This window comes from Pochonia chlamydosporia, chromosome 2 (genome assembly GCF_001653235.2).
Source record: "Pochonia chlamydosporia 170 chromosome 2, whole genome shotgun sequence".
In the NCBI taxonomy this organism is placed as follows: Eukaryota; Fungi; Ascomycota; class Sordariomycetes; order Hypocreales; family Clavicipitaceae; genus Pochonia; species Pochonia chlamydosporia.
Genome location: NC_035791.1, coordinates 1,790,009 through 1,805,670, shown reverse-complemented (window position 1 = coordinate 1,805,670; position 15,662 = coordinate 1,790,009). Strand labels below are relative to the sequence as shown.

Genomic DNA, 15,662 nt, shown 5'->3' with positions numbered 1-15,662 from the left:
GGCTCCTCCTCCCCCCCCCCCCCCCCTGTGCCTTGTGCATTGTGCTCGGCGGTCCGGAGTCGACTCCGACAACCTCTGTGTAACAAAGCAGGATCAAACCGGTTGAAGTCAAGGGCCATCCATGTACGACATTGACAACGTTGTCTGTAACTCGGGGCTGACTGACTGCACACTTTCTGTCTTGTGCCACAAAAGAAAGGAAAGTTTGGGGAAGAAACCATACAATGTCAAGTCTGGTGCAACTTGCCATGGAGGGGGTTTGCTCAGCTCTAAGCTGGCAGCTGGCCAGTAGACCAATAAGAGGGCGAAGGTGGCTCATCTCTGACCCACTCGCACCCGTTGAGGTCCCACATTCGGCAGAAGCGCCAACTAGCGCCCGAGGACCCTGTTCGACCCGCCAGGACGGTAAGTTGGGGGGGCATTTGGGTTGACTGCATGTGTTTGGTTCCAATGTACGGTTGGTCTTGGCCACATCACGGATGAGAGAGCAGACCGGACCAGACCAGACCGACTCGACCAAACCACGGGGACAAGAGGCGCTGCTCGTGTCTGCGTCTGTGTCTCCGCGACCCAAGAATCTGGGAGCTATGATGCTTGCAAGTACGTGGCTACAAGCCAGCCCGGTTGGCAAGTGTGCAGGTGGATGCTGCCTGCCATCACTCCATGTTCGTAGATGTCCTTCCTTATGCACTTGGCTCTCTGCCAGGAAGCAGGAAGGAGCACCAGACAGCAGCCAGGACATTGACTTCACATGGCAAGAAACCAGATTCGTCGGGCTTTCTTCCGTCTCTTTATCCCCCCTTTTATCCTGAATTGGCGCTTCTTTTTTTTTTTTTTTTTCCCTCGTCAATTATTCCTCCGAATGCCCTTGCCGTTATGTTTTTTCTTTTTCCTTTCCCACCCCCATCAAGCCGTGACCCATGGAGGGGGACCTCCAAAAACCACCGCTAGTTCGCATTTGGTCCTCAAACGTCACTCTCTCCTCCGCATAGGTCAACTCACAGCGCCCTCCTCCACAGCCCGCGTCTTGACCATTTTCTACGTCCCTTGTCTCGGGTACACGCCAATAAACGCAGAAAAGGCAGGTCAGGGGACCCTTGAACCACTACTAATAATGACAAGATTCGCGGTCTGGGACAAAGCAAGTCCTGCAGTAGTTTAGTCCGAGCATCAGCGCCACGAGGATCCCTCAAGCCTCCGCGACACCCGAGTGGGCATATTACACCAACAGCCCGCATCCAACTTGGCATCTAAAAAGTTGTGCTGTGCAACACGCATGAAATTTTTTTTTTTTAATCTCCCTTTTTTTCGTCAACTGTTTGTCAAAAGTACATACTATTTGTTTATATTCGCAAATTGTACGACGCGACAAACGTACGTGCCCGCTGGCCAGCAGCAGCCATGGATTCTCCTCCGCGGAAGAAGGCGGCCCGTGCCAGCGACCAAAGCCAACCTGAAGCCAATCCTGAACAGACTCGGGTCAACGAAAGCGAGGAAAAGCCTATGTTTGACTTCGAATTCACCTTTGAATCGTCCATGTTGATGATTGAACCAGATGTAGGGACCCCATGTGGGAAAACGCCATGCTGCAGACTTTTATATTGGGTGTCCAAGACCGCTGACATGTCTTGATCTTTTTTGTTCCTGGCAACAGTCTCATGACGAGTAAGCCCTTCTTCTTCTTTCAATCCTGCGGCCCAAGCAAGATACCCAACCGGACCCAATCCAATCCAACTCAACTCAACTCAAATCGTTGGCAATCTAATGTAGTACATACCAACAAAGACGTCTTTGCGCAGCAGTGATTACGACTCGCTGTCCGACGTGTCACTTTCTGACAGCGTCCTCGACTACCCCAAGCTCTTTGGTCGGACATACCACGCCTTTCATGCCGGTTGTACGCACATTACACTACATGCATCCTTGTTTGCGTCCTGAACCAACTTGCTTGACCTTTGACAAAGCTAACCAACCCATTTTTGCCTCGACCCAGCATACGTTTTCCCCAACGATGAGAGGGAACAAGAGCGCCTGACACTCCAGGGGCCCATCATGCAAAAGCTTATGGGCGAGAAGCTGTTCTTTGCTCCGCTGTCCAAGGCGAAGCCCCCTCGCCATATTCTCGATATTGCAACCGGTATTGGCGATTGGCCAATTGCCATGGCCGACGAGTTTCCTGACTCTCGCGTCATTGCTACGGATTTGTCGCCCATTCAGCCAGATTATGTGCCGTCTAATGTACGGTTTTACGTTGAAGACGCGTAGGTTTACCTGTTTCTTTTGTCTTTTCCCTTTTGCAGGAACCAAAGTACAATTTTTCCATAAGAATTTGCTTATCCCGGTTTGGAATTCATATATGTATCATTGAGGGTTTCACGGGGTGGCTTAAATGGTAATAACCGTTCTTCTCACGTAGAATGGAGCCATGGGACTTCCCCCACAAATTCGACTACATTCACACACGCCTCACGGGCGGCTGCTGGGCCGATTACGAAACACAAATTGCTGTGCAGGCGTTTAAAGCCCTCGAACCAGGCGGCTGGCATGAGTCCCAAGAGGTTGACTGTAATATATGCTGCGATGACGGCACTCTGGACCCCGAGGGCCCGATAGCCACCTGGATCAGCGAACTGATGCTCGCGGCCGAGAAAATGGGCCGTCCGACGGTCCTTGGATACCGTCTTAAGGAGATATACGAGCGGGTGGGCTTCGTCGATGTACAGCAACGCGTTTATAAAATGCCTATCAATCCCTGGGCTCGAAATAAGCATCTCAAGCAGGTTGGATTGCTATGGGGTTACAATCTCGTGCAGGGACTGTCGGCTTTTTCCTATCAACTCCTTCATTACGGATTCGACCGCTCCGCCGAGGAGATTGAAGTAAGATGTTCCCTTTCCCCTTTTTTGCAGTAGCCAGACATGCATGTGGGGGGGAAAGCGAGAATGGCTAACCAACAAAACAAACTTCAGGCTTCTCTCGTCAACGTTCGTCGAGATCTCTGTGACACACGTATCCACGCATATATGCCTACCTTTGTGGTCTGGGGCAGAAAACCGCATCCTCAGGAGATGGTCCGGACGCAAGACGAGCACGATGGTGGCGTTGGTGATGCAATGAACAGCTAGATGTTTGTAGGCAGCGATCAAAGGCTGCGCAAGGGAACCCAAGAAAAAAAACCGTACATGTCATATTCTGCATCTCTCCTGCTTTGACTGCTGAGCTGTCATATTTTGGTTTTCTCCTCTCACCCACGTTTCCGTTCGTGAGATGTGACCTGCTGCCTGGGGGGAAGCTTTATTTGGACACGGCAAGGGTGGAGAGAGATGTCAAGGTGCCACTTGTAGATCTATTATTCATCTGTCTATTTCCAGCGGTGAAGATGCAAGCCGGTGGGCCCCGGGCCGTCATGCTAGGGTTCATTTTGGGGCATAATTTTCAAGTCTTGCCATCGTGGCTTTTGTCTTTGTTGCTCGGTCCGCAAAGCTTGGAGCATTGTGTGTCATGAACATTGGGCTGTATTGTGGAGCATAGCAGTATTGTTGCTGGGATATTGTACTCTCGGACTGTTCAGAGGAAACGGTACTCCTGTTTTTTGTGTATTCATTATTAGATCAATGGCTTTTCTTCATTCACATGCTGAATATGATATTTACGTATCTGTCACTCGCCGTAGAATAGTTGGGCGTGGACCACGAAACAAAGTTGAGTACAGAACAAGTGGCCTTCTTACTCAAAAGACCTCAAGCTTCATTTTTGGTAACTGACTCAATTACGGACGTATGTTGTATGCCATGTTGATAGTGCCCGTGGCCTCTATATCCTATCTGCGTGCGGCTGTTGTGACACCTTGTGGCGTATGTGATCCAAGGCGAGTGCCCATCGGATCAGAATATTGTGGTTACACTCCGTGGTGAACTCAGAATGATTATCAAATCGTCGCAACAGCCAACATGAACCTTTATCCTCTTGAATTGCGTGTGTAGATAGCGCGGAAGACGTAACTTCCGATATATCATGCTCTCTATCCAAGGCGAGAGATCCAAGTCCCCAAAACGCATAATTACAACTTCGAAGGGGAATCACATTCAACTTGTAGTTTAAGGAGGCTTCTCCGGCGATTGTACGACCGAGGCGGAGATATTCTCTCGTACCACAACCAATTGTCTCATCCTATGCACCAGAATACCTTACCACACAATCATCCCAAGCCAGCTTCCATCAATATCCAACAATCGCTGCAGCCACATATCCCAGCTGCAAAACTCAACCCTTCAGCTGCAAAACCCGCTGTGTAACCAAGGCAGCAAGACAAGCTTCTCGGCCCAAAAAGCAGCCTCACTCCAGCCGCAACCTGCAACACTTGAAGACTTTTCACCCCTTAGGAAACATTTCTCGCAGTATCCGACACCTACATCTCTCCCAAACTACAATCGTCTAGGCTGACATTATAAACCACCGTGTTCCTACACCGGTTACCTTCCTCGGCTTGCACACTTTGGTTTTTTTGACCCCATATACACGGGGACAAGGCGGCTCGGAGAGATTTACACGACAAACGAGGCGCAATGTTAAACGTATCAAAGTTTGAGTCTGAGACTACGCGGAAGCCAACAATGCCACCCGCGGTAAATGGTGGCTGCAATGCCACCTTTGTGCCTATGCAAGGCTGGAAGTGTCCAATAGATTTAGGGTTATGATATGGCCGCGCATTGAGGCCGTAGGGGAGATCCGAGTCTTCCGCTTGACTTCGGTGACTGGGCTTGGTGTACGTGGTGAGAATGGTTTGGCGGTTCGATGGGAGGACAGTCGTGGCTGGACATATGCCGTGCTGGATATATGCACGAGGCCATCTTGGGCTTCTGAAACTAGAGGATTTCATCTGCCGAAGATTAGAGCCCCCAGGCACGACGGCATGTGATGGAATGGGGAAAAAGGGAAACTTCCGATCGATCGAGTTGTTTTCTAGTGGGCAAACGAGTCAGGGCCATCCGTGCCGCAACTTCAGCCATCTATACATGCCCTTCGTCAAAGGGGTAGCATCAAGATGCGCGGTATAAGTTGGTTGAAACAAGGGGCTTCATTACGACTGCAATTTTCACATCGAACATGTAGATGGTACTTTCTGGTAGTCTCCCACTTCGTCACGGACATGCTGATGTTCGGGAAGACCGGCGATACTCCTACTGTGGCTGCTGCCAAGAAGTCTTGCAACCATATATCTATACTCAAGCAAGTAGCATAGGCTATCACATACCTACCTAGGTTCCTGGGCAGGTGGTCTCATCCACAATTGATGCCACTCATAACAGATGATCATATTGTGATATACGAGGCATCAGGCTTCTAGAATCCGCGGCACTCCCCAACACGTCATAATCCAAAAAGGCGCCCTGAAATTCAGAAGATCATCCAGATCATACAACAATCCTCAGCTACTTTCATGCCTCTCCTGCCACATAACATTTGTTGTTTATCCGCCAAACCACCATGATACATCGCCTACCCTGTTGCTCATCACGACGCAAAAAACACCCCTTCTGTCCAAGAAACCAACTCACCCACAAATCCATCACAAAATCCCATACCACCTAAAAACCCATCACAATGAAAACACCATCAATCAAACCCACCACTCCACAGCACAATCAGCACCACAGAACCACTTACACCACCACACTACAACACAGCCACATCTGCACCGCCACACAGCCACACCTCCTGAGCAGCACGCGTCGCAGCAATTGACACTTCATCATCAACACCAAGCTCCCTCATCACCACCACCACTCCTTCAACAAGTCCGGTCGTTTCGCCCGCCTGCGTCTCAACAATGGTAAAAACGCCAATTACACCCTACGTAAAGCAAGCTAACACCACCAGATCGACAAACTAGTCGGCCTCGCCATGCTCGTGGCTGCCTCCGTCGTCTTCCTCTACTACACAATATGGACCCTGATCATGGTTTGTCTCCCCTGGCCCCTATCGACCTTGGCACAAAACTAATTCGGTGTTCCCGCGCAGCCCTTTGTCGATGAGTACCACGCCCTGCAGGACTTCTTCCTCCCCCGCGAATGGGCCATCCGCATCCCCGTCATCCTCGTCCTTCTGGGTTCGGCTGTCGTTGGATCCTTCTTGGGTCTCGTCATGATTAGAAGCAACAGGAAGAAGGCGGCCAAGGCCAAGGCCGCTACTAAGAAGAAGAACTAAATAAGAGTGGGATAAGGAATATTTCGCAGCTCGGTACCTAATTGGAACTGGAGCGGACGTGGACAGCCATTTCTACATGGACACAACGTGGCCTGTGTGCTTGAAGGAGCAATCGGCCAGCTAGTTAATGATGCGAATTGGGTCGCCTAAACTAAGAAACAGAAATATAATGACGCAAAAATTCTATTCATCGAAATCAATCACAAGTGTTTGTGACCATTCAATAGGGTATCTTTGTATATATTTGGTATTTGGTGCTCGTAAGAGCCATGAAGTGGAGTTGCCAAAGCCAACCATGCCCAGAAATATCAGTAAACCGAATGGAGCAACAACTCGAACCAGTCCAGCTAAAACAGAAGCAGGGACAGACAAGCAAAAACTCCAAAACAAGCCAACAGCAACCTAGGCACACTGCAAACCAAGCCACTCATGTGTGTTTGCCACAATCCCGAACGAGGGTCAACGATTGCCATGCCTCGTCCCATCTCTAATATTCCAAAAGCCTTGCCAACACATCTAATCCTCTCTTTCCATTGCTGTCTTTGCTGCACAGCACCTACACGCGCTGGTCCGCAAAGTCGAGAACTTCGCAGTCGTCCTCAAAGAACCCGTCCTCATCCACATCACCTTGGCGAGCACCTCGTCGACGTCTTGTCGTCACCACAATAGATTCGGTGCCCTCGTACTGCATCACACGCTCCATTGCCGACTGAGGCAGCGCCATGTGGTCATCAGGTCCGATGTAATCGTCGTCAGCTGTCGCCGGCAACCCCAAGTCAATCTTGACACATGGGATCTCTTGACCAAAGGCCCATGCTCCGGCCAAGGTCCCGTTAGAGGCGTCCGAATTATGCTTATTCTTCTTCTTCTTGCCCGGCTTGTCATCCAAGCTGGTGTTAGCCAGAAGAACAGAGGCAGAATCCACGCGACCATACTCGCAAAGGACAACCCGACGATCGGTATGGAATGGCTGATATGGAGCACTTGACTCTATCTCTGCCTGAGGAATCGTCGCATCCATACCGTGGTGAGGAGCAGCTGAAGCTCGGGGAGGTTTGAGAGTCATTGTGTTTCCTGCGTCCATTTCTGCCTCTGAGAGTTCAAGGTACTCGTCTGCGGCCCCAAGCTCAACAATCTGACGAACGATTGGTGCAACTATGTCATGCGGGAGCAGTGGGACCTTTATATCCTTATACTTGTTTGCTCTAGAGACTCTTTTCCCTGGAACCGAGGACGATATCCTTGAGCTGCATGGGAACACCCGAATCAAGCCACCTCCAATCGAGTAGAGTGACCGGGATCGTCGGCTTCTCAACCACGATACACAGGCTGCTGAAGGCAGACTCACACTAGGTGGCAAGGAAACTCGATTCTCTCCAGTGTGACGAAGTTGGTTGATAGCTGTTCCAGTCTTCCCCAGTGAGTGTGTAATGCTCGCCGCAATTACCCGCCCGCCCTGGGCAGCCGAGTCTCTGAGTGTGTTCGCCCCAGACGGAGACACAGTGTTACTGCTTCCACGGCGTGAACGAGAGACAAAGGGCTTGGCTACTTGATACGCCGCCCCAATAGCACCGGACGCGATCGAGACGGCTGAGCTCGAGCCCTCGGAAGCTTCAGGGCCGCCTTTTTGGGCCACCTTACGGCGTCTCGGAGGAGGCCACATAAACGAGCTGAATGGCATATCCAATAAGTGGATTGTACCTCTCTCGGTGACCATAGCCAATCGATCCCCGTGAGGTTCAGACCACGCAACCTCGACAATTCTAGCGACCGTCATTCGGGAAAACTGTGCAATTTGTCGAACCTGTGGACCAATGGTTTCATTCTGAGCCAAAGTTGTCTGTAACGGTGACGAGTTTGTGTGTTGAACACGTAAGAGGTCCCAGACAGTTTGAACGTCGCCTTTGGCGCTCGCAGTGAACAGCGCCAGTGACGATGGCGAGAAGGAGACGAAGCTGCATCCAAGCGGAGTCGCAAACGTGATAAGCGGATGCACTGTTGCAGAGACCGGAAGCTTTTCGACATCCACAATAGACACAAGTCCCGGGTCCTTCGCCGTAGCCGGGGCCGAAGCTCCGTGAGTAGGAGGAAACTGTGATGTATCTACTGGCGGTGGTCGTGAACCGGTCCATTGAGCTGGAGGCGACCTAGAATGTTGTTGCTGAGAGTTTGGTGGCTGGTTCCAATACGAATTCCAAGCCTGCAAGCCCTGCTGGCCGACCCATTTCATCCCTGAAATCAACTCTTGTGTGGTTTCTCGCATGAATTTGTTCATCATGCTGTCGGAGATTGGCAGATCCAGAGCCGCGGAGACCATTGGTAGATGGGGTGGTGCCATTGATGAAACACCTGGGGCACGACCAAGCGTAGGAACCGGCAGATGTGCTCTGAGAGCCGCCTGCGTTGAAGGGTTCGAAGGGCAGTAGGCAATCAATCGCCCATTCAATGTAAAAATTGGCGTCTGTGGACTAGGTCGAAGTGAAGGAGAAGCGGAAGGACCTTTCTTATCCGTCTCTTCCGCTACTTCTGCACGATAGCTCTGTTGAATCGTAGTCCATATCTTTCCAGCACAAGCAAACATGTGCTCGTTTTGTAACTCGAGCAGCTGCCTATATATCCAGCATTCGCCTGTAACCCCGGAGCACACGGCAATGGTGCCTTCATCCGCCTTTATAGTGAGCGCTCCGGTGGGAGAGGGAGGTTGAAATAGCGGACTCGACAGAGAAACTTCCATGTTGATCTGGACTCTGGGCGCTTGGAGAAGGATATCGACAAGTTTGTTCGTCTTGAGAGAGTATACTTCGACTGCAGTTTGGTAGAACTGAATCGGTGGCGCTGTTCTTGTTGAAAGACCCTCTGAGGGAGCGTACCCTTGACGAGGACTGGCACTGCCATCTGGTGTTGCACGGGGTGCACTCTCTTGTTGACCACTTCCCGCATCAGTTTGCCGTGAAGGAAGCACAGGCCCGTGTACTACCACTGCCACAAGAGGGAAAATAGAAGAGGTTTGGCCAGTGACAGTCCATGGAAGGATTTTGGCGTAGTGCACTCCGCCACGCAAGCCTTTCAAGCTGGCTGTGAGCTCAACTCCCCTCTTGTTCACAGAATACACCTGCAATCCCCCCTCGTAGCCCGCCAAGACTACTTTTTGTGCCACAGTTGATGACCCATGCTCGGTTGGCAGTTTGTCAAACCCGAAGAATAATCCATTCTCCCCAGCTTTCATGCCGGATTGGGAAGTAATGGCCAGGTTTAAGTCCTGGGCACCGTAAAAATGCGATTGGGGCTGATGCGGCAGAGGCGGTTGAGGGCTTGCAGTGTGAGAAGGGTGGTATTGTGAATACAGCGAACTTCGTCGATACGCGGCACTTGTCGATCTGGGCGGAGTGCCAGCAAGGTGATACTGCGTATCCGACTGAAAACTTAGAGGTCGCCGACTGTGATTCGGCGGGGAAAGCGACGCCGGAGATGGACTCATAAATGGACGCTGAGCAGCAGCCCATCCATTATGCAACCTGGCAGCGTCTTCATAGGAAGAAGGTTGCGTTGGCGGTGATTCGCTGGTGAGGTTAATCAAGTTGCCAGGAGAGCCAGCCATGATGGTCTTGGCCCACTCAGTTGTCATGCTAGGAGCAGTGTTTGGGGAAACTGATGTCGTAGACAAGGCGTCGAGCATCGGTGACGCAGCAAGAGGTTTTCCATTGTCGGAAGTTGAAGGCTTGATTTCTGGGGTGTTGGCAGGAGGAGACGAAGCTTCGGACGGCGTACTTTTGTTGGAAGCGGCGCTGCCGCCGTCGTGAAGGTTGTTGCTGTGATTGCTTCTGTTGGTGACGACAAGATACAACGGTCAGCCAGACAGTCCGTATGACAAGTCACGAGGAAGGACATTTCTCAAGTGGTAGGGAAGGAGCTACTCACGAGAGCCTGGCAGCAGCCTGCTTCGTCACCGCCGCAGATATTCCACCACTTTCTTTAGCATGTTTCTTATTCTTGCCTATGGGGGATATCAGTAATCTACGGCTTCATATTTGCGTGCTAGCGTTGGATCGACCTATGGAATAGGACTTGCAACGGATCAAGGAGAGATGACATACTGGGCATTCAGCCGGTGTTGGCCCAAGATGCGAGGCAGTTTCCAGCCTCGCGAGAAGGCCAAAGAGCGGACAAAAATGAAAAGTTCGAACTTCCAAATGAACCAAGTTGCTATTACTGACACGAAAATCGTTCAACACCAGGTTGCGAGCACCAAAGTCGCGTCGAGTTTCCAAGATGCAACGATAGAGGGGCACAGAGGGGTTGTTGTTATCAGCAATCGCGGGGAGGACGCGGCCCAGCCACGGTCAGTTGTTGCCGCAAGGGGTATCGTCTATGGGAACAAAAGGAAGTTGATCAAAGAGAGAGTCTTGCAGCACGTCAAAAAGAAGGACAATAATCGTCGTCGTCAATATGGTATCGCGGATTCATGAGCATTAGGGCAGGGAGATGACAGGAACAGAACAAGCACTCCGACGGACGGCGAGAGAGTCACCTATTCAACAACCTGAACCAGAGCTCCGTGCGACTGAGACCAGGGAGTGAGCATTAGCAAGGTACGGCTGCGTCACAGCCAGCCATGCCTGGCGGCCAGGTCCTTGTCCGGACTGGACCCATCCAGACTCTATCGCCCCCCCAGGCAATTGAACAGGGGATTGGCAACGTGCTAAGCCCAGCTGAGGGGGAATGGTTGACCAGCACCGGAGAGGGTGGGTGTGGTCTGGTCTGGTGTCTTTGGATCAAGACCAAATCTCGTGGGCTAGCCTAGGCGCTTCTGCTGGATGGACGGAGGTTGTCAACTTCCAGCCACTCATGGACGGACAGAAAGGTGCAAGCACAGGCGGGGAACACTGGGGAACAAGATCTTAGGCTACGTGCGATGGCCAGTGGTTCCCAGTCATCTAAAGGATGCCAAAAATGTCCCTTGTGCATGGCGAGATGCCCATTATGGAACAGCAATATCCAATACCCCTCGGCAAAGAGGCAGATGCAGGCTGGCGGCAACGGCGCAAGCCTCCAAAATAACACTTGTCGAAGCTTTGGAGTTGTCAATTATTTTCCGGTCGACAGTCTTTTAACGGACGCAGCAGTATCTCAGAGCGCTCTCAACAGCGGCTTTGGTGACAGATGTGCACGGGAAAGCAAAGGCATGGTGTGTTTGCCATGCTGACTCAACACGGGGGGAGCCTTGATGATCAAGGTCGTCATCATTCTCTCGCTGGTGACGTGCGCGAGCTTAATCCGGAGTTGCGAGCATGAACGAAACTGTGGCCAGTTGGCTTCATTTCCCACGCTTCTGGACAGTTGGAGGCACGCCCCCTCTCCGCCGCCACGCTTGCGGCTTTGGGGAGAGACATGGCAACGCCACCACATGATGGTTTGCTCGACGTGACACTGGGTCAGGTGAGCGATGCCTCCTACGCCATGATAGTCTGCCCCGAGCCACCGTCTTCCGAAACAACAAAGGGAGACCACTGAGCTATGCGGTTCTCGGATCCCGGGTAGGAAGAGGTATTGTCCGGATGAACATGGGATGCATCCTCGAATGCAAGGCACAGAGATGTGGCGAATTCCTTTGAGTCAATCATGAACGGCTGGTTGTCCAAGTCCGTTGATGTAGGTGTTACCAACCGGGAAGAGAGGTGGTACATTGGGCAGTACGGAGTACAACGGACCCAAAATCTTGTGCATCTTTGTACAGCAACTCACATTGAATCAAGGTTGGCCGAAATACGCCAATTTCATGTGCCAATATCTACAACCACGTCCCAGATGTACAATCCTTCACCATTCATGTCCGCCCTTCAGGCCGTCAGATGGCTGGAGCAACAAGGAACCAGTGACTGCCCATATCTTTTGTCACGTATCTGCGCCTTTGAAACAGTATGAGCTCGGTCTTTCTTTGATACTCTGGGCTCTGAAGTTCCCAGTGCATACTATGCTGTTGTGTCGTAATCCGCACTCTGCCAATCGCGTCCGGATATCTTCAAGCTTACACATTGGTCATCAACTCATTGGTCCTGGTATTGAGTTGGATATCATTGATGTGGAAATAGCCAACATCAAGTTACCTTGCCCGGCTTATGGCGGCATCGTAGTGAGGTTAGTAACTGACCACATTCATTGACGCCGCCTATAGATAGCTCATGTATTAGACAGGTCAGCCAAACATAAGCAGTGAATGGGTTCTTCAACAGCTCTCCGTGCTGCTACGTTGGGCACGCAAACATCGACAATGCATATGCCACATTCATAAGTGAAACTTTATTCCTAATCATACGTGTGCCATTATCCGTCAATAACCACAATAAACCTGCTATAACCCGCTACCATCGTCACATAGTATAACGATATCCCTAACTCCGCATACCGTCAACGCCGATTTCACCACCAATTAAATACAGTTACTTCCGTACCCCTCGTGCATTCACCTCACCCTTCTCTCCTATATTGAGTAGTTTCCGACAATCAGGACAATACCACTTTGTCGTCCGGGCAGGAATGTCCTCGAGACCAACACATTCGAGATGGAACCATTCCTGTTTACAATTCTAATGGCCAAAAAGATTAGTGTTGTACTCGATTAATAAAATTTACATTCTCTCTCTTGCTCTTCTTCTAGGAATGTTCATTTTCGCGCATCTCACACAGTCAGGGTTACTTACATCAATGTTATCGCATTGAATCATAGTGCCAAAGCTGACTCTGTTGCACAAACAATACCGTGGTTCATCAGGGTCGATAGGGTTCCCCTCATCATCAACCTCCTCCATTTCCGTTTCCAGCACCTGTCCCTTCTCCTTCTTGGTCGCGCGAGCCTTCTTCTTCGGCGCGGCCTTGCGCTTCCCGACGGCGCTGCTCCCGCCGCTGTTGGTGGTGCTAACAACTCCGGGGGCGGGGCGCTTAGTCCGTTTGGCGGGCTGCTTGAGTTCCGGGGCGGGCGTATTTCGAGCTGTGCTGGTGCGACGGGGTCTATCTGCCGCGAGGGACGGTGGCTCTTGGCTGGCTGCCTTGCCTCGGGATCCGGGGCGACCTGTGGGAGTTTGGCCACGAGAAGGGGGACGCAGAGACGTGTTGTCGGGGGATGAGGCGAGCTGTGTACGCTTTGCGGCGTCTCCGCGGGTTTCTCTCTTAACTGGATCGCGGGATGGAAGAGCGACTGGTGTGATGGACTTTCGGCGGTCCGTTCGTGGTAAGGGGACGGGGGTCTCTGCGGGCGGCTTCACTGGTATGGTGGTGGTGGTTGTGACGTTGTTGCTGCTTGTTGAGTTTGGTGTCGGTGATAATGCTGAACGAGCAGAGCTTTGTGGAGGAACCGGTATAGGGACAGGAGTTTCCGGCTGCGGAAGGGTGCCTGGCGTCATTGTCTGGACCGTGTTGTTGCTGTTCTTATTGCTAGAGGTGTTGTTATTATTATGATTATTATTGTTGGTAGAGTCCGCGGGCGGCGCGTTATTCTGGTTCATACCAGGATGTTGGGGTGGAGGCACAGGAGTTTCCATCTTGCTCCGTTTAGGTTGTGGCCTTGGAGGCGTAGTCTCTGCCGACTCCAGCGGTTCAGCTCCAGATTCTCCGTCTCTCTTGCGTTTGCCGTTTGGCCGAGAAGAACTGGCCTTGGACTTTTCCGGTGACTGGCTCACTCCCTTTGGTTCTCTGGTGTTGTCCGATTTGTTCTTTTCGTTCACAATAAACATCTTGGCTGTGCCTGTCATCTTCCTGGCAGACTCTTCAGCCTCCTCGGCAGCGAGCTTGGCCAGAGCCTCTCGCTTGAGTTTCTTGGCCTCGTTCAGCTTCATGCCGCGATTGCTCGTGGGGACTTCCTCGGTCCCTATCGAGTCGGCGCTAATAGCACCGGCAGGAAGATGTTGAACTCCGGACGCGTCATCCACGACAAGTGTAGGAACTTTCGGGTTGAACTCTTTACCTTCGTCTTCAGCCTTCTTCTTGGCGTCACGGTACTCGTCTGGCCCCCGGCCAAGTGCTTTGAGCTCTCTTGCTACCATTGTCTCGCTAGGTGTCCATGTTGCGTTCTTCTTCATGCGTTTCCGCAGCTTCGCTAGCTCATAATTGGTAAGTTGTAGCCATGGGGCATCCATGCTGCCAATCACAGCGTTGTCTGGGGGTGGGTTTAAAAGAGCTGCCGCGTTTGCGGCGGCTGCTGCGGTCATAGCTGCGGAAGAGTATGTAACTGGACGAGCTAGTCGACTGTTTGGCTTGTGAATCTTGTTTGAGATCAGCTTGATCCGTGGCGGGGCAGGGGTTCTTCGTCCAGTTCCATAGATATCAGAATCCTCGTCGGTGCTAATGTCACTATCATCGCTGGCGGTGTCGTATTCGATTTCATAAGGCGCCAGCACCTCGCCTGGGACCGTGACTTTCGGGATTCTATGATGACGGATCCTCTGCCCGTCCTCTCCAACAACAGGTTTGGCTCGAACGGCTTGCGGTGACCTCGGCGCGACAGGGCTCTTCGGCTCGTCCGTAGGGTAATTATCCATCATATCTCGCAGCTTTGCCAGCAAAACTTTTGCTCTGTTGTAGTGGCGATTCACATTCTCCGACATCCTCACGGCTTCGTCGTGCGCAAAGACTCTCGAGCTCACTGCCTGGCTGAGCTTCTCTGATATATCTGCTCGCAACTTGACCGGCGACGGCCTGTCCTCGGGTGCGAGACTGGGAAGCTGTCCCCATGTTGTCGTCAATTCGTTGACCTTGACTGACGCATCGGTATAGGCCTCGTCGAGTTTCCCAATCAGCGTCAGCGACCGAATCACGTCCGAGGGCAAGTACTCGGTAAAGTCGAGGAAGTCCGTCACGGTTGTTTGCGCATCTGGATCAACGCGAGGCTCGAGTGCTTTGTCGGCAGTATCCATGGCTTGGCCTGTGGCTGCCCGTTTCGCAGAGCTTGTGTTCCTTGGTGATGTCGCGACGTCGATATCGCTGGCCAGAGCTTGGTCTGTGCCAGCCGCCGCCATGCTGATGATGAAAGAGAAGGGACAGATGCGTCAACGGTTGAAACCAAGCTTGGGTATCGCAGGATTTATCGACTTCGGCTGGCGATCGATGCCGGCGGTGTCTGCGCGGCCATTTGCCTCTGCGTACCAACTGTCCAGGAACCGTGTCGCAACTTTGTGATGGGCGCGATATCCTCTGGGAGCTTGGGAGTTCCAAGTGGACAAGCGTGTTCAACTCCACCAAGACCAACACAGTTGGCGTGCCTGAGTGTGCGCCTTGCTCTGTCTATCCCCACATCGAGCATCCAGTCACAAGCGAGGACGGGGGTAGCTGTGGTTAGTCATCCAGGAACAAGGCCAACTTAGTCAGCGGACAGCCTCATCTGTGCTTCGTATTCCAAACCGCACATCTTTCCCTCAAAGACACCGTTATGCCTTGCCTCACATCTGCATGAGGGGGCTTCAGCT

General features: G+C 51.9%; 4 protein-coding genes across 4 annotated transcripts; 2 read left to right on the top strand and 2 right to left on the bottom strand.

The window, feature by feature from the left end:
* Window positions 1–1,401: 1,401 nt before the first annotated feature.
* Window positions 1,402–3,125, top strand: VFPPC_13315 (methyltransferase; the record flags this gene model as incomplete). The annotated part of the gene is made up of 5 exons (XM_022428874.1): window positions 1,402–1,557; window positions 1,786–1,897; window positions 1,994–2,261; window positions 2,417–2,879; window positions 2,970–3,125. 5 exons carry the CDS (start codon window positions 1,402–1,404, stop codon window positions 3,123–3,125), a joined length of 1,155 nt encoding a protein of 384 aa, XP_022284564.1.
* A 1,283-nt stretch (window positions 3,126–4,408) lies between these two features.
* VFPPC_02682 (hypothetical protein) lies at window positions 4,409–4,879 on the bottom strand (the record flags this gene model as incomplete). Its single annotated transcript, XM_018282290.1, has 1 exon — window positions 4,409–4,879. One exon carries the CDS (start codon window positions 4,877–4,879, stop codon window positions 4,409–4,411), a length of 471 nt encoding a protein of 156 aa, XP_018146706.1.
* Window positions 4,880–5,830: 951 nt separating this feature from the next.
* VFPPC_15547 (dolichol phosphate-mannose biosynthesis regulatory protein (DPM2) domain-containing protein) lies at window positions 5,831–6,207 on the top strand (the record flags this gene model as incomplete). The annotated part of the gene is made up of 3 exons (XM_018293300.1): window positions 5,831–5,833; window positions 5,881–5,961; window positions 6,022–6,207. 3 exons carry the CDS (start codon window positions 5,831–5,833, stop codon window positions 6,205–6,207), a joined length of 270 nt encoding a protein of 89 aa, XP_018146705.1.
* A 556-nt stretch (window positions 6,208–6,763) lies between these two features.
* Window positions 6,764–15,215, bottom strand: VFPPC_02681 (PHD finger domain-containing protein; the record flags this gene model as incomplete). Its single annotated transcript, XM_018282289.1, has 3 exons — window positions 6,764–10,028; window positions 10,126–10,201; window positions 12,959–15,215. The coding sequence occupies 3 exons, from the start codon at window positions 15,213–15,215 to the stop codon at window positions 6,764–6,766; spliced, it is 5,598 nt and encodes a 1,865-aa protein (XP_018146704.1).
* Window positions 15,216–15,662: the final 447 nt, after the last annotated feature.